The following is a 23,632-nucleotide window of genomic DNA, read 5'->3' on the forward strand; positions in this document are numbered from 1 at the left end:
AAGAAGTTTGCTTACTTAATAGAAAGCTAACTAGAAAACCTTCCTCTTCTCTTCCTGCTGAGTAGGAGTGACAGATGTGGCTTAATTACACAGAAACTCCCCCAGCCATTCTATTGCCCCTCTACCATTAGCTTTTTATTGGCCAATGAGGAAATGACTATGAGCTTTGGCCAAAGAGTGACCATGGTTGCCTGGCTGCAGCACATGCAGATATTTTAACATCTGTTCATCAGCCCAGTCCCATGAGTCTGCTCCTCCATTTTGGAAGGACCTCTTGGAAAGTCAAAAGAGGTCTCTTAAGGTCAGTTTGCAAGTCTGTCAGCTAATGGGATTCTATATTTTGTGTAGATCCTCTGGAAGGTCAAGGGCAAAATTTATCCATCAATTAGACTATATTTTTGATCTGTTCCTTTGTACTGTCTGGGAAGCAAGTAAGGTCCTGGAGGGTAAGGAGGTTAATCTCCAATTGTGAGGAAAGTCTGAGGACCCATTCATTAAATGGGGCCAGGTCCCTAAATGGCTAATTAGCTTGAAGTTCTGCCTCAGTGATTTTTCTTGCAAATTAGATGTTATAGCATCTATGTGGTGGATAGAATGTCAGTCCTGGAATCAGGAAGATTCATCTTCCTAAGTTCAAATGTGGCTCAGATACTTACTAGCTGGGTGACCCTGGGCCATTGTCATTGTTGTTTCCTGATTTGTAAAATGAACTAGAGAAAGAAAAGGCAAACCACTCCAGGACCTTTGCCAAGAAAATGCCAAATGGGGTCATGAAACATTAAACACAACTAAAACTGCTCAATTAAAGAAATTGAGTCCCATTTTCCAGTACCACATACAAGTAAATTGCCTAGAAATAATGGAGACAGTCCACTGATAGAAACCAAAGAATGCTGACCAAGAGGAGCTCTAATTTTTATTCTCCCAGTAGTCCCATGTCCCAGGGCTTCAAATCAAAAAATAAATCTTACAAGCAGCCAAAAAGATGAGATTTACATATCAACATTGTGGTGGGAGCAATATCTTAAATCTTCCCGGTATGGCTGGTTTTTCCTTTAAATGTATTGAGATAATCCTTGAGATTTGGTTGTTTTGGGGGACTAAAGGCTGAAACCATTGGACACTGTTTTTTCATCATCAAGAGTTCAAAGCATCTACAATGAGCTCTGATACGTGGCTAGGGAATTAAGACTGAAGCTTTCTTTGCTTAACTAAGTCACTTCAAGGGCTTCTCAATGCTTATACTTGTTGAAAGATTTTTCGTGATACAAATAAATACATCTCCTTTTGTTAACTGTTGAATGACCCAAGAATGTTTCCTTTTGTTCCAAAATCAATCTAAACTACCCAAAAAACCTAGCCCAAGTCGGGCCCAGCTTAGACAAAACAAGTACACATTTACATCATGTAGAATAATTTAAAAATACAGGAGGGGGCTGGAATATGACATTTGGAAAATAAGAGAAATCTGCTGCCCCCTAAAATTGCTTCTGAAAAACTGAGCATACTAAGATCATGAATAAAGGTGATTTTTCAATGAGATTAGAGGGGGAAAAATTTATATATATATATATATATATATATATATATATATACACACACACACATACACATATTTTATTATTATTTTTTGGCACATCAAAATTCCAAAAGTACCAAGGAATTGATACTTCAACCAGATAATCTTGAATACAACTAGAAAGTAAAGAACAACTCAACGTTCCAGCTTGATAAGTCTACTGTAGCTTCTAAACCACACTTAATATGAGTGTCATTGAAAAAACAAACAATAATGTAAAATGAGGATCAAAATTAAAAAGCTAAGAATTTGTGGGAGAGATCATTTAAACATTATCTTAAAAATAGTTAGCATTTATATATTACTTTGTTGTTGAGTTATTTTGGTTGTGTCTAACTCTCCACATGACTTCATTTGGGGTTTTCTTGAAAACCATACTAGAGTGGTTTGCCATTTCCTTCTCTAGTTCATTTTAAATAAAGGTTAATCAGATCATGTGGTAGGGTTATTTGGACCATGCCAGAAGGATAAGCAAAAACAAAGATAATGCAATTAAAGAGGTTAGGGGATTTGCCCACTTTATAGGGTGGGAAAGAGATTCAAGGCTTTTGACAGTTTTCTGACATTTCTCCTACACTGCAGTATCATTATAAAGTAACATGGTTGATTTTTGTGTAGGGATTTGATATGCATTTAGAAGTAAGTAGAGCAATCTAGTTCTTCCTCACATATGACTTTCCATATCTCCTCCCTCTGACCTCAACTTATGCAAAATGTGGCAGGAATGCTTTCCCTACTCCGTCTCCAAGAATTCTACCTTTTTTTAAATGCCATCTCTTACTTGAGATCTTTTCAAATGTCTTTTTATTTAAATTAATGAACTCAATTAATTAAATTAATTTTAATTGATTAATCCAAAATTACTTTTTATTTAAATAGCAAATGCTACATGTATTTGTATGTACATGTTGTTTTCCCCTAGTGGACATTTAATTTAAATTTTTGATATTTTATGTCCAGAAGTTAGCCATTCCTGACACATGATGGGTATTTTAAAAATGGTTGTTTATTGATTGACAATATTCTATTTAATAAAAATGAAAGAAAATAAATTTTAGATCTAATTATGAACTATATACTTACTTATCAGTGGTCAGTGATCAGTTGTTTCCTCAACTTTTAAATATATTCCAGGATAATCTGGGGCTCAAGGTTATTTGCACAAAATTCTCCTCTTTGGTAGAGAGAGGCTTCAATGCATTTTGTTTCTTTATGTGAGAATCAGTGAGAACTTGGGAGAGAACCTAGTTAACATTTTCCATCAATAAGGAGAATCTTATGCAAATAATCTTTTTTTTTTTAAAATTAAAGCTTTTTATTTCAAACCTTGTGTTCCAATTTTCCTCCCTCCCCACCCTCCTCCCTTAGATGGCAGGTATATGTTAAACATGGTAGAAATGTATGTTAAATCCAATATATGCATACATATTTACAGAGTTATTTTTTTATGCAAATAATCTTGAGCCATACGTAAGATTCCTCACTGACAAGTACAAAGATGGTGTATAAATCCTTTGGTGACCATTATTAGATGCTTTTTTTTTTTTTTTTTTTTTTTAAATTTAATAGCCTTTTATTTACAGGTTATATGCATGGGTAACTTTACAGCATTAACAATTGCCAAACCTCTTGTTCCAATTCTTCCCCTCCCTCCCCCCACCCCCTCCCCCAGATGGCAGGATGACCAGTAGATGTTAAATATATTAAAATATAAATTAGATACACAATAAGTATACATGACCAAACCGTTATTTTGCTGTACAAAAAGAATCAGACTCTGAAATATTGTACAATTAGCTTGTGAAGGAAATCAAAAATGCAGGTGGGCATAAATATAGGGATTGGGAATTCAATGTAACGGTTTTTGGTCATCTCCCAGAGTTCTTTCTCTGGGCGTAGCTGGTTCAGTTATTAGATGCTTTTAAAAAAGACAACATTACATTGACTAGGAATGGATATATGTCATTTGGAACATGCTCTATAGAGACAGAAGAATGAGAAAGGATGATTGGAAATTTGATTTTAAATCAATGACGTTCAATATTAACTCAGCCTAAGGACTCACAGACTCCACAGTCACTGAAACAGTCTAGAAGACCCGTCTGCCAGGTGGAGCTCTGAGGACAGATACCCCCCCTCTGGGGCTGAGTCATGATGACCACCGGCTGTGTTTGTTGCATTTTTGAGACGTCTACAGCCTGAAAAGAAAAGAGAGAAATGATGTGTCTTCAGAAACTCAAGGTTATTGATGGCCTGGGGCCATTAGATCCTCTGGATCGAGCTGCTTCTCAGTGTATGTGAACGAGATGAGATGAGATCTTTCAAGGCAGTTGTGAAAATCGAGTAAGGTTCATCTACTTCATAGTTTGAGTCGATCTGAAGGACTTTGAGTCAAGGGCATATTTAAGTCCCCTTCCTGCTATCCTCCCATGACATCAATTTCTCCCTATTTCAGTCAAATATGGGCAACTATGTACTTATCGGTCAAGTTCAATTTCTTGGGTAGTTCCCGCGTTAGAATGTAAGACCCTCAGCCAATGAGGATGAGGGTCAGTGGTGGGAGTGGGTATTTGCATTAGGGTTTGTTGTTGACCCCGTCCCAGAAGGTGCTTCCTCCCTTCCATTGTCTGCTCGACGGGAAAATGAATAATAAATTTTGCTTTGCTTCTAGAGATCTCTCCAGCTTTTTTATTAAATGGTGACCCTTACCATTTCTGCACCATACATATGGGATAATGCAAGAAGCATCTTTGGAAAACTTTAGTCTTTCTTAGCTATAGAACATGATAATTAGTAATAATAATAATAATAAATTAAGGGGTCAGTAAGGTGCTACATTACTGATGTAAAATAGAAGGCATCAATAAAACATTTTTAAAGTAATAAAAATTAAATGGGAATAACATTGGTACTAGCTAACTCATGAAGTTGTTTGCATGTTTTCATTTATTTATTCACTTAGTCAATCAGCTCAGACCTATGCAATTGCTGGGAAAGGAAACTCCCCATTAGCAAACTTTCTCTACCAATATAGACCAGTCTGTGCTATGAAATTTATAGTCAGGGAGTTCCCTAGGGGGATTAAGTTTCTTATGAAATTCAACATGTCAAAAGAGAATTTATTATCTTTTCCTCATTCTTTTTTTATATCCAGTTCTTTTTTTTTTTTTTAAATCAATAATAGACTTTCCTTATTTCTATCTCAGGTACCTTCATTTCTCTAGTCTATCAGCATAATCTCAGCTTCATCCTGGACTCCTCACTCTCACTCCACCAATAGCCAAGTCTGGTTGCTTAAACATCCACAAGATATCTCAAAATCTTGACCCACACAGAATACTACCCAAATTCAAGCCCCCCCCCCCCCAATCACTTCTTACTTAGACTATTATAATGGTTTCCTAATTGTTCTTGCCTCAAGTCTCACCTCTTCCAGTCTATCATCTACATAGCTGCCAAAATGATTTTCCTTAAGTACAGCTCTAACCATGTTATTTTAAAAAACAAAAACAAAAAACTCCAGTGCCTTACCATTGTCTCTAGAATAAAAGATAAATTCCTTTGTTTAGCTTAAAAATGTTTCTCCAATTATTGGGCATTCACTTTTTTCTTCCCTTGCTTCCTCCTTACACAATAAAGGAAGGAAAAAAAGAAGAAAGGAAAAGGAAGGAAGGAAGAAAAAAAAGAAAGAATATATATATATATATATAAAATCAATTCATCATCTCCCTGTCACTAAGTGGGCAATTCTTTGGAATCATTGTTGATCATTCAGTTAGTAAATATTCTTAAGTCTCACCCAATTGGTTGATTTTATAATATTGATATTTTATTATAAATTATTCTAGTTTTGCTCACCTCATTTTGTGTAAGTACTTACCTGTACGTGTCTCTTTGAAACCACTTTTCCCCCTAATTTCTTTTAGCACAGAAATACTCCAACATGTTCATGCATGATAATTTGTTTAGCCATTTAGCCATTCCCCAGTGGGAACTCCTTCACCCCTCATTTCCAGAGGTTTGTGTAGCCATGAAAGGAGTTGTGACAAATATTTTGCACATGTAAGATCATCTCTTTCTTTGATCTCTTTAGTCTGTAAACCTAGCAGTGATATAGGTCTAAGGGCATGCAGAATTTAGTAATTTGGGGGGCATAGTCACAAAATGCTTTCCAGAATGGCTGGACCCATTCACAACTCCTTGCTTTCCTACAGGCTTGCCAACATTTGTCATTTTTTTCTCTCATCATCTTTGCCAATCTGATGGGTGTGAGATAGAACCTCAGAATGAGGTTTGCATTTCGCTAATGATTAATGATTTAAGGCATTTTTTGTGTGTGTGTGATCTAAATAGCCTGAGTTTCTTCCTTTTAAAATTGCCTGTTCATATCCTTAAAGTATTTATCAATTGAGAAAAGTTCTTATTATAAATTTGAATTAGTTCCTCATATATTTTAGAAATGAGAATTTTATCAGAGAAACAAGTTTCAAAGTTTCTTCCTGGTTGTTTCCTTACTAATCTTAGTCATATAAGTTTTTGTTTTTTTACCAAACTAATTATTTATTTTTGAAAACTTTTTTATTTTATTTTATTTTCTGGTTATACATGTATATTTATTTTAAATAAACACACACTTTTTAAATGAATCATGTTGGGAGAGAAAAATAAGAATAAAAGAGAAAAACCACGGGAAAAAAAAAAGAAAAAACATGAAAAAACTGAACATAGCAAGTGTTGATTTATATTCAGTCTCCAGTAAGGTTTGTTTTTGCAAAAAATTTGATTTTATTTTATGCAATCAAAATTATTGATTTTATCTTCTCTGATGCCATCTCTTGTTTGATCATGAATAATCTACCCTCTACACAAAGATCCCATTCGTGATTTCTTACTCATTTCTCTAATTTATTTATTATGTGAACTTTTATATCTAGGTCATATGTCTATTTAGAGCTTATTTTGTATAAATTTTATAGGTGTAACCTATATAGGTAGAGGTATAAATCAAATGTCTTTTGTGCAGTTTTCCAATTTCCCCAGACATTTTTTATCAAATTGGTTTATTTCTATGAAACAATAGCTTATAGTTGCATTCACAGAGTTCCTAAGTGAGCTGTGGTAGGTAGACTCCCAAGTGTTTTATACATTCTGTGTTATTTTTATTTTTTTGTTTTGTAATCAAGTTTAGTTGCCTTTGGTATTCTAAGAGAAAATGAAAAGACGTTTGTCTCCCCTATTCTTCCATCCCTTTGTGGCCCTTCTTCTTTTTTTTTTTTTTTTTTTTTTTTTTATTAAGAAGGATTGTCCTTTTTTATTGAATGAAAATCTCCACCTGTCCATCATTACCACTGCCTTCTTTTTTCTTTTTTTTTTAAATTTATTTAATAGCCTATTTAGTTACATGGGTAACTTTACAGCATTAACAATTGTGTGGCCCTTCTTCTAGGCCCACACTAAGCTTACTGGAATGGGAGGAGAGGAAAGGAGGATATCACAGAAACTCCCTGGCTGGTACGCCCTAAGAGGTAGCTAAGGTGTGAAGTGAGGGACAGTTCACGCTATAATCTGAGGGATTCCTGGTGAGGTCCCAAGGTATATTCCTTAAGTCTTCTGTGGTTATTTTAAATAAAATTTCATTTTCTATCTCTTCTTCCTGGGTTATACTGCAAAGCTGATAATTTGTATGGATTATATCCTTATATATATCTTATATCCTTCAACTCTACTGAAGTTATTGCTTCTCCAAGTATTCTATCATACCATATGCAATTATTTTGTTTTATTTCATTGCTGCCTATTTCTACAATTTCTTTTTTTTCTGTCTTGATGGCATAGTCAATATTTCTAGCACTGTGTCAGATAGAAGTGGTGACAATGAATATTCTTGTTTCATCTCTGGTTTTAATGGAAATGATTCTAGTATATAATGCTGGCTCTTCTTTTAGATATATATTATATATTTCATAAAAAAGGTACATTTATCCTTGTGTTTTTGTGTGTGTGTGTGTGTGTTTTAACAAAAATGGTTGTAGTTTAAGGCTAATTCTGCATCTATCAATATAATCATATGATTTCTTTTTTTAATATTAACATGGTTAATTAAGTTTATAGTTTTTAAAATATTAAACCAATCTTGCATTTCTGATATAAACCCAACCTGGTAATGACCTATGATTGTAGCCTTTTTGCTAATATTAAAATTTTTGCATCAATATTGGTCTTTGGTTTTCTTTTTTCTGTTTTTTCTCTCCCTAGTTCAGATATCAAGACCATATTTGCGTCATAGAAGGAATTTGAGAGAATCCATCTTTTGCTATATTTACCACAGTTTATGCTATATTAGGCTGAATTATTTTCTGAAAGTTTGAGAGTGAATTCACTTTTGAATCCATCTGGTCCTGGTTTTGCTCCTCATTCCCTTTTGGTAGTTCATTTATAGCTAACTCAGTTTCTTTTTCTGAAGTTATTTGGCTTTATAAAGCCCTTTGCACCCTTGCCCCAATATGTCTTTACATCCCTTTTGTACATTATTCCCCTTTCTTCACTTTAGTACAGCCAAACTGGCCTTCTTTCTATTTCTCATATCTAACATTGTCATCTCTGCTTCTTTGCACTGGCTATTCTACAAGGCTAGAAAGCATCCCTTTTCACTCCCACCTCATAGAATTTCTCTCTTCCTTCAAGACTCATATTCTACAATAAAGCCTTTTTTGATCTTAATTTCAAATCTTCCCTCCCTAACTACCTCATTTTTTATTTTGTGTATATTTATAAATGTGCATCTTGTTGCCTTTTAGAATGTAAGTTCCTTGAGAGCAGGAATTCTTTCTTTCTCCCTCCCTCTTTTTTTTCTGGAGTGATTCCTTCCTCAGTTCATTTTATAGATCAGGAATCTGAGGCGATGAGGGTTAAGTGACTTGCACAGGGTCACACAGCTAGTAAATGTCTGAGGCAGGATTTGGACTCGGGAAAATGAGTCTTCCTGATCCCCCTACACCCCTAACTCCATCATATCACACCTAAAGTGCTACATAAACAGAAGCTAATACGGTTACTACCCTTGTTTCAATGTAGAACAAAACCTAAGATATTTCTGATGAAGAAATGGTATTTACTAAGCTGTTACCATAGCACAAAAAATGAATTGGAGAGCCTTGAATATCGCCATGTATTCTGTGTCTCCATCCTTCTCCCTCTTTGTTCCCCTCCCCAGATTCCCCGCCATCAGGGCTGTGGAGATAAATGAGCCATTTTTATAACTACCCTGTGATGTGTGCCTTTAGGTTTTATGGAAATAGTTTTCCTATAAAGCAATAAATCAAGGAAAATAAGGAAAGCAACAAGTCAAGTCAGTAAATTCTGAAAAGGTGTTACATTTTGGTAGGCAATGGTCTGTTCACTAAATTAGTTTCCTTTTAATGAACCATTTTGACTTTTACATATGCAATGCGTGAAGCTAGAGGGAGAACACCTTCACATATCAGAACTCAGATACTAGAGGGGGTTCATGGCTTTAACTGACCACTGTGCCCTTCTAATAAACTGGACAAGTCTCATTTTTTGTGGAATTGATGAGGTTTAGACTTAAGGAACCCAAATGAAATTAGGGTTTCTGGTGGTCAGGGAGTTAAATGATAAGGTCTAGTGGCAGCTTTGGGTTTCAGGGAATAAAATGGACCTCCTTTGCAACCCCTTGGGATTCGGTGCAATGGTAGGGAGTTTTGGGAACTCCCTTCTGGTGGCACAGTGGTTCTCCGTAAAGGAATTTACAGACCCAAAAACCTAGATTGAGAAAAGACATTTATTCTGGGGTTGGAAGCATAAAGTCTGGTTAGGGAAATAGGTGAGGATAATGAGAGGATGGCACTGGAAAAGAATATTATTCCAGTGGGCAGATCTATGGACAGTGGAGTTTTACATTGAGAATGCAGTTCTCAATGGACAGAAGGTCCTGGCAGTAAAGGGAACTGCCAAGGTCCATCTGCAAAGACCTTAGTTGATGGAAGTTCATTATATTAATTGTCTTGGTGGGGGTTGGGAAACCTGAGCAGATCAGAATGGGAGCTGGGACAACCAGAGCAGATCAGAACCAAGAGCTCAAGTTGACTCAGATCCAGTGGGGACTGGGACAAGCCCGGATCTCCTATTGGAATTCAGAGGGATGCGTTTGACCAGGATTTGACCAGGGAATAATCTGAAAGGAATCACAAATCAATAGGAAATACAGTTTCTTAAAGGGATAAGAAAGATCTCCTCCCTCATCTCTACCTCCTAGCTTCCCTGATTTTCAAGTTTCAGCCAAAGTTGCCCTTTTTGCTAGCAGAATCTCTGAGTCTGAAGCGGGTTGTGTTCCCTTTAAGAAACTACATTTGTGATTCCTTTCAGATTGATTTATTCCTTTCTGATTCCCAGCCCCTCCTGCCTGATGCATTATCAATTCAGGAAGCTAGGACCTAGGTTTTCAGGTCTGTAAATTCCTTTACAGAGAACCTCTGCACCACCAGGAGGGAGATCCCCCAAACTCCCTACCCTTGTGCCAAATCCCAAGGGATTTCAGGGGAGGTCCATTTGACTCCCTGAACCCCAAACCTGCCACTAGACCTCATTTAACTCCCTGACCCACCAGTAACCCTAATTTCATTTGGGTACCCCAAATCTAAACCTCATCATTATCACAATATCTGACAGATGCTTAATGAATGCTAACTAGTTGATGAACTCATTTTCCTTGTCTGTAAAATGGGGATAATAATAATATTTGTATTACCTACCTAAGAAAGATGCTGACCATATAAACGTGAGTTATATCTCAAAGGATTATGGCAAATCTCTTTTCTTTTCTTGGAAAGCAGAAGTTTACAAAGGCAGAGTGGTTTCTTAGGTGGAATCCTACTGAAATTGAAGTCAGGAAGAGCCTAGGCAATACAGACTCTGGATCTCAGTTTCTTCATCAATAAAATGGGGATGTTGGACTAGACAAATTCTAAGGTCCCTTGCTAATTTAAGGGAATGGCATTTACTTTTCAATATTATCATTGATATTATCACCAATAACTGTTGAGTCCTGGATAATAAGCCATAGCCACCCTCACTTTCTTGCCATTAGGACTGGGAAAATTTAGTTTAGAAAAGAGCCCAGGAAACCCTTGAAGCTCTGAGACTCCTTTACATCCATTGTGTCATAAACATCCAGATGCATTGTCTCAATCCTTGCTAGGATAATTTCCTCCTCCGTTTGAGTATTCCCCTATCTCCTGTCCTTGACCTTCTTATCTGGACCCCTATCTTGTCAGGATTGTTATGATCCTTTTCTGGAATTATGGCTTGTCCATCCTCCCAGTGTCCTCGCTCCCCTTTATCTGCTTTTGTTTCCCTTAAAGTTAACAGCTGTTAGGATAAAATAGTATACTCAGGTTATATATTCTGTTTGCAAACCCTAGTTAGCCAAAACCCTATATAATCTCTCTGCTTCTGTTTATCTGCACCAAATACTTTGGATTGTAGTCCCATTCAGTGAGCTAGCTTAAGCTCTCCACATTAAAAACTAAAAAACAATCTTTACTTGCCTCAGTCTCTCTGGTATTACATAACATTTCAAGAAATGTTTCAAGAAACATTCAAAGAAAATTTGGGGAAGAGTACACATACACAGGTATGTGTTTTATAGATTCAAAACACAAAAATCAATGATTCATTGTCACAAACCTGCTGATGGAAAAAGGAGATGGCAGATGGTAAGAATAAGTACTAAAACAGAAAAAACCAAACCAAACCAAAAAACCTTTTATCCCTGAAGTATTTAAGGTTCTTTAAAACCATTTTTGTTTGAAGTTTTGAGTTCAAAATTCTCTTTCCTTCCTCTCTTCTCTCCCTTAGACAGTAAGCATGTTCAATTATAAAAACATTTTCATGATTATTATTTTGTACAAGAAGACTCAAATAATAGAAAAAAATGAAAAAAAAAAGTTAAAAATAGCTTGCTTCAGTCTATATTTAGTCAATGTCAGTTCTTCCTCTGGAGGCTGATGATATACTTCATCATTAGTCCACAAGGATTATCTTGGATCATTGCTGAGAGTAGCTGTCATTTTCAATTTACAAAGAATTTACAATTCTTCATCAAAGATGTGCACAATGTTCTCCTGGTTCTATTCACTATACATCAGTTCTTAGCCACAACAAAAAGAACTGCTATAATTATTTTTGTACAAATAGGTCCTTTTTCTTTTTTTCTTTTTTCTTTTTTGATTATCTTTGGGATATAGACCTAGCAACGGTACTCCTAGTTCAAAGAGTATGCAGTTTTATAGCCCTTTGGGCAGTGTTCCAAATTATTCTCCAGAATGATTAGATCAGTTCACAATTCCATGAACAGTTCATTAATTTATGGTTCTTAAAAGGCAACAGAATAAAGATTTAGTCAAGCAATCTCTAGTTTCATCTTGATAAAAAGCAACAACACCCTTTTTAAGAACTTCAAACCCATTTTCCCTAATCAAGAGTACAGGGAAATAAAAGGGAAAAAAAGTTCAATTTCTATTACTCACACTATTACTCACACTTTTTACGATAATGTTAGGAAGACTTAAACACACCCTTTCTTCTCAAATAGATAGGAGTTACCTTTGCCAATCTTCCTTTTTTTCCTAGAGCTCTTATTTTTAGATTCAACTTAAATTAAATGGACTAGCATTCATTCATATAAAAAAAAAATCAGGGCTTAATAAAAATAAATAACAAATAACAATAACTCACCTTTACCAAGCAATTTAGGATTAAAATAATAATAATAGCTAGTATTTCTATAACCCTCTAAGGTTATATAGCACTTACAAAGATTGTTTCATTTGATTTTCACAACAACCCCTGAGATAGGTGCTACTATTTTCCCCATTTTACAGATGGAGAAACTGAGGCTGAAGGAGCCAAAGTCCCCACAACTAGCAAATATTAGGGGAAATATTTGAACTCAGTGTTTTTCTGACTTAAGTCCAGCATTCTACAGCCACAATATCCATCCGCTAATCAGTAAACACTTATTTAGTACCTACTATGTGTCAGGCTAAGTTAATTGACAAAGAAAGAGAAAAGATAAAAGAAAAAGAACATTACCCCCCTCTATTATTAAAGGCAGGTAGAGGGATTTGAGTCCCAACCTTAGAAACTTGATACCTCTGAGTCTCTAGGGGAGTCACTTTGCTTTTCTCAATCTCGGTTTACCTATCTGTAAAATGACCATAGAGTTATGAAAATCAAATGAGATGATATTTGTAAAGCACTTTGCAAACCTTAAAAGGTTATTGTTATTATTATAATGACCAAATTTGACCCAAAAGATGAATTGAGACAATATACTTTCTTTTGTTGCGGAAGTAAAGAAGTATCAATATGAAATATTATATATATATGTACATATATATACATATTATATGTTATCAGATGTGGTTGATTTTGCTAAATTGCTTTTTTCCTTTTTTTTTTTTTTTTTAAACAAACTGATTAAAAAGTATGTCTTGCTGCTGGGGGAGGAATATATGTGTAAATTGGACGATGTTAAGCAAAAACATTAAGAAAAATCAGATTTCTTTTTTCTTTTCTTTTTCTTTTTTTTCTTTTTTAAAGAAAACTCAGCTTGAAAATCTGGTTATTCCTAAAATTCTGGGGTTCAGGGTCCTGGGCTATCTCCATCAGGACCTGAAGGGAGATGGTGGTCCAGCTGGTGGTGGTTTGCCTAGTCTGCCCCGTGATGCCTCAGCTGGACTGGGTGCCCACTGGGTGGGTAGCCACTGGTTGGCAGTTAGTGGGCACGACTGGGCCCTTCTCCATAGGATTCACTCCCCTGGATGATGGCTCTTAGAGTTCGGAGGTCTGGTGGGGTTGCCTGCCATCCCCAGGACTCCCTGCTTGGTTCTCCTGTCTCCGATTAATTCACTGCATCAGTGTTTGGCACCTGGTAGATATTTAATAGGCACTCAGACACGAACTAACTGGGTGACCCCGTCATTTTGTGGAGGTTCAGAAAGGAGACCCTAAAATGTTGGAGTCTCAGACTGGCAACATCAGGTGTCTCAAAAGAATTTGCAGGCTCGAACCCATCTCCAAATCAAGGGGCAAAATAAAGTGTAATTGTAAAGCCAATTCAAGTGGGCTAAGTTCCAAAAGGATTTAGCAAAGAATCAGGGGCAAGAAGACAAATTTATAAGAAAAGCTATAGAAACTAGAGCTTCTCGTTATTTATTTGCTAATTTTATGGCTTATGGGTTTGAGGAGTGGTCTATTCACTATTATCTCAGGAACTTGGTTATCACTGACCAGCAGATTATCTGTATTACAGTTATCAATGTTTGTAAAACTAATCTTAAAGCCAGAGGACATTAGAATCATTGACAGACAGATTGTTAGAACAATAGTACTCTAAGGTCAGTGGACTTTAGGATTACTGCTATATTTCCCTAACATCTAGGAAAAGAAATATATAGCTATATGATTATATTTCTATTTTTTTAATCAAAAAATCTTTTTTTGTTAAAGATTTTTATTTTCAAAACTTATGCAACGTAATTTTCAACATTCATCCTTGCAAAATCTTGTGTTCCAGATTTTTCCCTTTCCTTCCCTCCACCCCTCTCCTAGATGGCAACTTATCCAATATATGTTAAATATGTGCAATTCTTCTATATACATTTCTACAATTATCATCCTGCCAAGAAAAATATGATTATATTTCGAAGTCCAGAATCATTGACAGACATTGTTAGATCTATAGCACTCTCAGGTCAGCGGACCTTAGGATTACTGCTATATTTCTCCTGGAAGCTGTACCATATCAATGTCATCCTGTTCACTTCAGTTTTCTCATCTGTAAAATGGAGAAGATTTCCCAAGAAAACCCCAAATGGGGTCAGGAAGAGTTGGACTTGACTGAAACAACTGAACAACAGGCACTTAATAAATGCTTGTTAATAGATTTTCTGAGGGTAAATACAAGAAAGTTGTAGCATATTTCTGATGATGGTCTGTGGATGTGATTAGCAAGAATTACATATGAGTGGAAAATGAAGTGACCCACTCATTTAGTAAGAATGCACACCTTAAGTTTTATACTGTTGCGTGGGAAATCTAATGTGAGAGGGAAAGTAGGGAATAAGCATTTACAGAGCACCTATTCTGCCCCAGGCACTATGCTAAATTCTTCACAAATATCTCATTTAATCCTTACAAGGTAAGTGCTATTTTTATCCTTATTTTACAATGGAGGAAACTGAGGCAGACAGCGATTTAAATGACTTCTCAAAGCTAATAAATGTCTGAAATAAGACCTAGAAAAAGTTTTCTACTATGCTGAATAGATTCCCTGTGGAAAATCTTTGGAAGAACAGGGAGAAAAATCCATTAGGATTAGTAATTATATATATATATATATATGTATATATAAATGTTAATATACATATTAATATTTATACACTGCCTCCTGTGCTAGGCACTATACCTATCATGTGCTCAGTACTGTGCTAAGTACTTTACAAATATTGTCTTTTTTGATCCTCACAACAACAATGGGAAGTAGGTGCTATTATCATTTTATCCCCATTTTACAGTTGAGGAAATTGAGGCAGACAAGTGACCTTGTCCAAGGTCACACAGCTAGTAAAAGTTTAAGCTATCTAGCTGCCTCCTGACACTTATTCTATCAAGATTCCCAAATCCCTCAACTCTAAAAACCTAGAAAAGAAACTGATAAAATGCACTTAGCTGGAAATGACCTCCTATGTATACTCATTCGGTCATCTTTACTACTTTTAATCTCAACAAGTCTTAGTTGGTTTGTGACCCAAGAATTCACTAAGCTTTTTTTGTCAGGTGGAAGGTTTGACCGGGGTGGTCTGGTCAATTGAGCAGCTAGGTAGTGGGGAGAGTGTCAGGTCTGAAGTTAGAAACATTCATCAACCTGAGTTCAAATCTGACCTCAGACACTTACTGTGTGACCCTGGGCAAGTCATTTAACCTGTTTGCCTCAGTTTCCTCATCTATAAAATGAACTGGAGAAGCAAATGGCTTTCCATTCCAGTATCTTTACCAAGAAAACCCCAAATAAGGTCACAAAGAGTCAGGATTGAAAATGAACAACAATCAGTTGAGAGTTAAGGAGTTGACTTCTTTATTCTGTTCTAGGAGAGATTTTTTGGTAAAGGGAATAAAAGAGAGAATCTTGTTATTGTGTCTGTTGATGGGCTCTGCCCCCACCTCACTGCTACCATCTCTTTGGCTGGCTGGTTCCCTCTTCCTCAGGGACTTCTCTGTCCTCCCTTTTCTCTCCTCCCGGCTCTGAGCTAAGAAAGTTCTTGGATTAGATGGGGAGGATTTGTAAGCTTCTCTGACCTGAGCCTGCCAGGATATAGTATCTTTTTGTCTTTGATCCTGCTGTACTTGACTCTCAGGTCAGCATTTTATGGACCAGGTTGGAAGGTCTTGGGTTCAATTCACAACTGTCCATGTCACCAGACATGTTCGTGACTTTGGGCAAATTAGTCTCTCTGGACTTCAGTTAGTTACCTCTTAACCAGCAAAATAACAATGACATTTTTTGAGTGTTTACTATATGCCAGGAACTATGAACTCCAAGAAAAGGATGAAAAACTGCTCTTTCCCCAAGGAAGATGCTTTTTGAGAGGGATATATCATTAAATGGGTAAATGTGTACATATATGGCAATTTGAGAAGGAAGAATAGACAGCAATAAGCAGTGGACAAGGAAAGGTTTATCATGGCAGGTGGCTTGTAAGTTGACTTGGAAGGAGGGGAGGATTCTAAGTGGTAGAAATGGAGATGAAGTTTTTTCTAGACTTGAGATGAGGAGCAAATCCACTGGGAATTCAGGGCAGAAAGACAAGATGGTTCCATCTAGAAGTTTGAGAGTTATCAACATGGAGATGAGAACTGAAATCATGGGAAATGACTAGGATACCAAGAAACAAGGATAGAGAAAGAGCAAAATTAAAAGTTCCACAACATCACCTTATCAAGACATGAAGACCCAGAAAAGAAGGATAAAAAGGATTGGTCAGACAATTAGAAGAATCAACTGCAGGGATCCCTGAAACCCAGGAAAGACCCAATCATGGTCCAGGAGGACTGTCAGATGTTGCAGGAAGCTCAAGATAGATGAAGACAGAGAAATCACTGAATTTAGCAATTAAGAAACACTTGGAGGAAGCAGTTTCAGCTGAGTGGTGAACTAAAAAGTAACCCAGAGTGACAGAAGAAACAGTCAAGGAAGTAGAAGGCTTTTGTTTGGTTGTTAGGAAAGAGAAATGCAGCACAAAAGCCTGAGACGATTGGCAGGGTCAAGTGATGGGGTTTTGTTTGTTTTTAAAGAATGGGGAACATTTGAGTATATTTGAGGGCAACAATAAAGGAACCAGGTGACAGCAAAATACTGAAGATTGTCGAGTGAGGGGGATGACTGAGGATTTACACATAAAGATGATTTTTTTTTTTGGCAAGATAATTGCGGTTAAGTGACTTGCCTAAGATCACACAGCTAACAAATGTTAATTGTCAGACTACACATTTGAACTCAGGTCTTTCTGTCTCTAAGGCTGGTGCTCTATCCACTGTGCCATCTAGCTTCCTCTAAAGACTATTTTCAACATTCATTTTTTGGAAAGATTTTGAGTTTCAACATTTTCTCCCTTCCTCTCTCCCTTCCCCATTCCTCAAGATGGCAAGCCATCATGGCAAACATATTTACACATTAGTTACATTGTGAAAAAAAGAAATGGAACAAAAGGAAAAAATCATGAAAAAAAAAAAAAAACAGGTGAAAATAGTAGGCTCTGATTTGCCTTCAGACTCCATCAGTTCTTTCTCTAAATGTGGCTAGTATTTTTCATCATCGTTTTTTGGGAATTATTCCTTCCTTTCCTGTTCTCCCCAATACTAATGTCCTTTCCGGACAAAATTACCTTGTATTTATTTTGTTATACTGAGAATGTCCTACTTATAGGTATTCAAAAAAGCAGCGTGGGTGAGAAGTGGAAGAGGAACATAAGTAAAATAGGACATTCGTCCTCTGTGTGAATGAGGACAAAGGGACTGATATGGGCAGCTTGAAGGGGGAAAGACTGTTGGAGGGTGCATTAGTGAGTCAATAAAGGGGAGAAGGTTTGCCTCAGGAAAGCTCAATTGGTCACTCAATCAGTCGGTCAACGGGCCTTTACTGAGTTCTTAATAGGTGTCAGGCTGCCCAAATGAGATCAAAGAACACAGGTTCTTCCTGCACCGATGGACAAAGCCTAAGGTTCAGATATGGCCTGAGTGCAAATAAGGTGGGTGGGGGGTGACCCAGGGCTTGGGTTGAGCAATACAGGACTGTTGATAAGACTTTACGTCAAGAGATTCTAGAGCAGAGGTCAGAGGATAATTGGAATGGTTGGACACACAAAAACACACACACAAATGTATAATATACCTTTATATGTATATGACACATGTTACACATACACATCATACATAAACATGTGTGTATAAGTATATGCACATACATGTAGGTATATATATATGTTTGTGTGTATATATGTGTGTGTATTGTATACACCTACATATTTATCTTTTTGTTCTTGGTACTCCAAAAAGACCAATGACATCAAGAAAGTGCTATATTGACACACACTTATATACTCATACATATACACATATTCATATATACTTAATTTCTTGTTATTCTAAATGTGAAAAACAAACCTGCATGAATCTCTCACATATAAAGAGGAATAGAAAAAGAATTGTATGTGGAACTGTGAATAACTGTTCTGTTGTTGTTCATTTGTTTTAATGGTGTACAACTCTTTGTGACCCTATTTAGTGTTTTCTTGGCAAAGATACTTGGAATGGTTTGGTATTTCCTTTTTTAGCTCATTTTAGAGATGAGGAACTAAATTACACAGCTAGTGAGTATTGGAGGCCAGATAGGAATTCAGGATTATGAGTAAGGATTCCTGACTCCAGGTCTGGCATTCTAGCCACAGTGGAATAATAATAATGATAATGATAATAATAATAATAATATCAACATTGCATTTTAAGGTTTGCAAAGCAATTTACTTATACAGGGTATCCCAAAAGTTTATTTAAAGCTTAAAGGGTAGTTTAAATAAAATTTAAATTTATTCAAAACTTGGGACACCAAATAAATATTAAGAATACATATTGGGGTAACTAGATGGCACAGTGTATACAGCACCAGTCCTGAAGTCAGGAGGACCTGAGTTCAAATTTGACCTCAGACATCTAATACTTCCTAGCTGTATGACCCTAGGCAAGTCACTTGACCCCAATTGCCTCAGCAAAAATACAAACAAAAAGGAATATAAGTCATTACAAACTCTTGGAGGTCAGGAATTATTTTCCCCATTGTAACTGATATTTGTGGAACATTTTAACTGTTTTCAAAGTGTTAATCATACATTATCTCATCCAATTCTTACAGTCACTGTTGGAAGCCACTATTATTCCCATTGAATAGATACACACAGTGAGGCTCAACAGAGAGGGAGATGACTGCTGAAAAGTGTCCTTTACCGTAAGATGGTGTTAGAGGTAATGAAGACTATAGATCCCCGTCCAAGAGCAAGCCCTGGGATTCCGGCCCTGTGAAGGAACAGAAGGCCTGGTCTAGGCCAGCAGCCATGGGGGCTGACCTATCTGCAGGCCAGCAGCCCTGCTAGACTGCTTCCTCACAGGAAATGTCCTTTCAGTTGGACTTTCTCTGTGACAGCGGGCAAGGGGCCGATTCCTCTCCGGGAAGTAAAAGGCTTGTACTGGATGGTTTCTAATGACCCTTTCCCTTCCATATCTAAGACCCTATGGCAGTGGTTCTCAAAGTAAAGTCCAGAGATTCTCTGATGGTCTCTGAAACTCTTTCAGAGTCTGCAAATTCAAATTTTTTTTCTAATATGGTAAATATCTATCAATATAACCCACATAAACAAAAATTCTTCAGACAGATGCTCAATAGTTTTTTAAATAGTATAAAGATAGTGAAAACAAAAGTTTGAGAACCACTGCCCTATGGTTAAGTTCACAAAATTATCAAGAATCTCGGTCAGAATTCAAATTCCGGTTCTCTAACTTCAAATCTAGCTCCTTCTGCAAACATCAATTTAATGAATAAAAATTCCCTACCAAAACTCTCCTTGAAATCTTATTTTTTTTTTTGAAATCTCATTTTTCTAAACAAAACGCCTTTTTGCTTCCTTGAAAGAAGTGTTCCTTTTACTGCTTTCCATTTGAGAGGATGTGAAAGGAGAAAGTGTTGAAGATCCATTCATTTGTGACCTTTGGAAAGCTTCAGGAAGTTCAGAATGAGCCTCTCTTAATGGTAAGCCAGATAAAGCCCACAGGATATCCCCATCATGAAACTGCTCCCATCCATTTCCACCCGTTCAAGAAACTGCCCAAAGTGACCCAAACTTCAAGTAACTGGAGAGATGCTTTGGGGCAAACTTTAAAGGCATGATACAATTAGGCTGTTAAATCAGTAGGTCAGTAAACATTTGTTAAGTGTCAGGCACAATGCTAAATAAACCCTGAGAGGTCTCGAGGGGATATAAGGAAAGGTAGAAAAATAATCCCTACTCACAGGTAATGAGAGTGAGATCATATAAATTGTTGTTCAGTCCTGTCTGACTCTTTGTGACCCCATTTGGGGTTTTCTTGGGAAAGATATTATAGAGGTTTGTCATTTTCCTCTCCAACTCATTTTACAGATGAGGAAACTGAGGCAGGCAGAGTTAAGTGAATTGTTCAGGATCACCCAAAGAAGCTGAGGCTAAATTTGAATTTAGTAAAATAAGTCAGCCTGACTCTTCAGTTACCTAGCTGCCCATAACTCAGTACAAACAATTACTGGGTAAAATGTAGACAATTAACAAAGAGTTAGTGTCTCAGCTGAAAGTTAACCCCCATCTTCTACTTGCCTATTTTATTTTTCAATTATTTTCATTATTCCAGAGTTAGACCTCCCCTTATTTAATGCTTCCTACCTCATGGGTCTGAATTTATAGCCAGAGTATCTCATTTTCTCTCCTTTGCAGGTCTAGCATATGAGTTAAGAAGAATAGTGCTTGGATTTTTCTTACTGATGTCACTCATACTCCCTCATTTCGGTTTTTGATGGATAAAATTTCTCATTCTAATGCTATCATTTCACATGGTAGGCATTCTCCCACAAATAAGAATTAGGCAAGGCAAGAAGTATTCTAAATACTAAAAAATGACACCCAGAAACCAAGCTAGAAAGCAGTAAATGACAATGATCCATGATGCTTCCAAAAATACTCAAAAAAAACCTCTCCCACCTCCAGAGATATTTTATTTTTAATATTTTTTTGTAATATAGCTATTGTGAAAATAGGTTTTACATGATCTTACATATATAATTTATATATTGCTTGCTATCAGTGGGTGGGAGAGGAGTAGAAGAGAGGGAAAGAATTTGGAATTCAAAATTTAAAAAGAAAAGAATGTTTAAAATAAATAAAATAATAAACATTTAAAACAATAATAATAACAAGAAAGCAACAAATTGTCCCATCCAAAGGTAAAAATTTTAGTACCTCATGCTCTTAACCTCAGTGAAACCTCAGACCACACAGATGTCACATCTTCTTTCAATTTTAAAAATAATTTGTGCAGACGAAATGTGAGAATATATCTTAAGACACACCAGGACCCTTAATAAATTTTCGTGAAAAAATTTAAATCAGGCAGTTATACTTAAATATGAATACACTTGGAAATGAATAGTGATACTAAGAAATAAAATCTGTAATTATTACCAGTTAAACAATTCAAGGATTTAGACTTGAAGAGAAAGTCAGTCCCCCTTTTCATTTGAACAACAGAATATAAGGTATTGCCTGCCCATCCGACAAAGTCTTTTTTTAATATTATCTTAAGAAACAATTAATCAACAATTGTTTCCCAAATGCCTTCTATATACTAGTTACATACAAAGTCAAGTGCTTGAGAAAGATAATGTTAAAGAAAAAAAATGCTTTTTGTGTTGAGAGATAATAATCACAAAAGCACTTATTTATTGTTTATTTTACCAAATAAATACTCACAGTCCAAAGCCAGTTGCAGAGTTGGAGAGCGAGCTCTTCTCTGCTGGGTGTTCACAACAGAAGTGAAACCTATGTAAAGCAGGGGGAAAGTACAAATGTTTCTTCTACAGTAATTAAGTGGAACAAAGGATAAGCTCAGAGGCACTCGAGTTTTAGAGTGTGTTTATGATACCCAGTGGAAAAAAAGTGAAAAAACAGTCTTCTAGAAGAGGTGTATTTATTTACATATTTTGAGCCTACCTAAGATTTTACTAGAAGTGGTCAAAGAAAAGAGAAGTATATTTGCATCCAAATTTGTATCTCACAACTGATAGGTTTTATCTAAATATTTCTACTTCCCCAGTATCTGAATAGCAAATATGTTACCATGGGGTTATAGAAAAACGGATATAGAAAAACATACCAGTATGTTTTGCCACATATCAAGCCACTGTCACTTAATTTTTTTTATTATTATAATTTTTTTTTTAGTGTATAAAAATACCATCATATTCTAGATGAGGTGAAAATATCCTGAAGCAAAGAGAGAAATCAGTCACATAGCAGACTAGAGGATCATCTCCTTGTCAATATGATCAAAAAAACCCTCCATGAGCCTCATTTTCTCCCCCTGTAAAATAAAGGATTTTAATTCTATGCCTGAAAGTTCTGCAAGTTCTAGAAGTATGAATTGCACATATTTAACTTCTATCAGATTGCTTACTGTATTGGGGAGGGGGAAAGATAAGGAAGGGAGAAAAATCTGGAACACAAAAGTCTTTTTTTTTTAAATTAAAGCCTTTTATTTTCAAAACATATACACGGATAATTTTTCGACAATGACCCTTGCAAAATCTTGTTTTTCAAATTTTTCTCCTCCATCCCCCCATTCCCTCCCCTAAATGTCAAGTAATCCAATATATGTTATAAATGTTAAAAAATATATGTTTAAATCCAATATACATATACATATTTATATAATTGTGATGGAACACAAAGTCTGACAAAAATGAATGTGAAAAACTATTTTTACATGTATTTGGAAAAATAAAATACTACTCAAATTTTTTTAAAAAAAGAAAGCCATAATAAAAAATAGAGAAAATAATTTTAAAAAAAGTTATAGGTCCATGATCCTCTGATTCCTCATGTGATATGATTAGAAGATAAATCTAGAAAAGGAGGAAAGGAAGGTTTATTTTGGGTTTTTTTTCAAAAGCTGTCTGACAATTCTGCTTTCGGTCCTGGAGACAGAGCCCAACCCAGAAGCAAATTCTCTACACTGGAGCTGTAAAAGAACACACATTTGTGGAGTGAATTGTACCCTCTGCCAAAGCCTTCTGGCATCTGTGGTATCTCTCGAGTCCAGCAGCCCTCAAGAGATCCCCCACTTCCTTCATCCTTCCCAGAAGTGCACCATTGCTGTGGGAGAGCCTTTGGTTGGGAGTGGGAGTGAGAACATTCTCTCAAGATTTTCTTTAGGTCAAAAGTTTCATTTGGCCAAAGTGGGCAGGCCAAATAGCATGGATAACTAATTGGCAATTAGGGTCCAGGGGAAATAAAGTTTTTCTGCCATAATTCTGGCTCTAAGTCATGTTAGAAATGTTTAAAACTGCTAAAAACAAAATCTCTTTTTATGTTAAAAGCAACTTGGTACCTGAATTCAAAAAACAGGGCAAGTGTTTCTTCTATGGCTCAACAAATCTAAACTTGTTCTAACATATATATATATATATATATATATATATATATATATATATATATATATATTATAATTTATGTTAGTGATTTTAGAAAATCACTAGAAACATTTAGAAAAAAATTAGAAAATGTTTGTTAGTAATTTTCATAAGCTAGAATAGGCCCAGGGTCAGGGTCCAGCAGGTCTCTACAGCATCTGCCCCAAGATCACTCATGGCAGCCCTCAGTCAATAAAGAGACAAAGGGA

The 23,632-nt window shown here is 36.1% G+C and overlaps 1 protein-coding gene across 2 annotated transcripts in view; it reads right to left on the minus strand.

Annotated features, from left to right (window-relative positions):
- Window positions 1–21,853, minus strand: part of PLAC8 (placenta associated 8) — a 28,781-nt gene extending 6,928 nt beyond the window's left edge. Inside the window, exons 1-3 of one of the 2 annotated variants that reach the window (XM_012551979.3) lie at window positions 21,706–21,837; window positions 5,111–5,204; window positions 3,645–3,777 (exon numbers count right to left, since the gene is read on the minus strand). In XM_012551979.3, coding sequence (XP_012407433.1) covers window positions 3,645–3,777; window positions 5,111–5,113 — 136 coding nt within the window. In that variant the 5' untranslated portion in view covers window positions 5,114–5,204; window positions 21,706–21,837. Of the gene's footprint in view, window positions 1–3,644; window positions 3,778–5,110; window positions 5,205–21,705 lie in introns of both variants that reach the window. The other variant, XM_003772882.4, reaches the window with a different exon arrangement.
- Between the last annotated feature and the right edge of the window lie 1,779 nt (window positions 21,854–23,632).

Source organism: Sarcophilus harrisii, chromosome 6, assembly GCF_902635505.1.
Source record: "Sarcophilus harrisii chromosome 6, mSarHar1.11, whole genome shotgun sequence".
In the NCBI taxonomy this organism is placed as follows: Eukaryota; Metazoa; Chordata; class Mammalia; order Dasyuromorphia; family Dasyuridae; genus Sarcophilus; species Sarcophilus harrisii.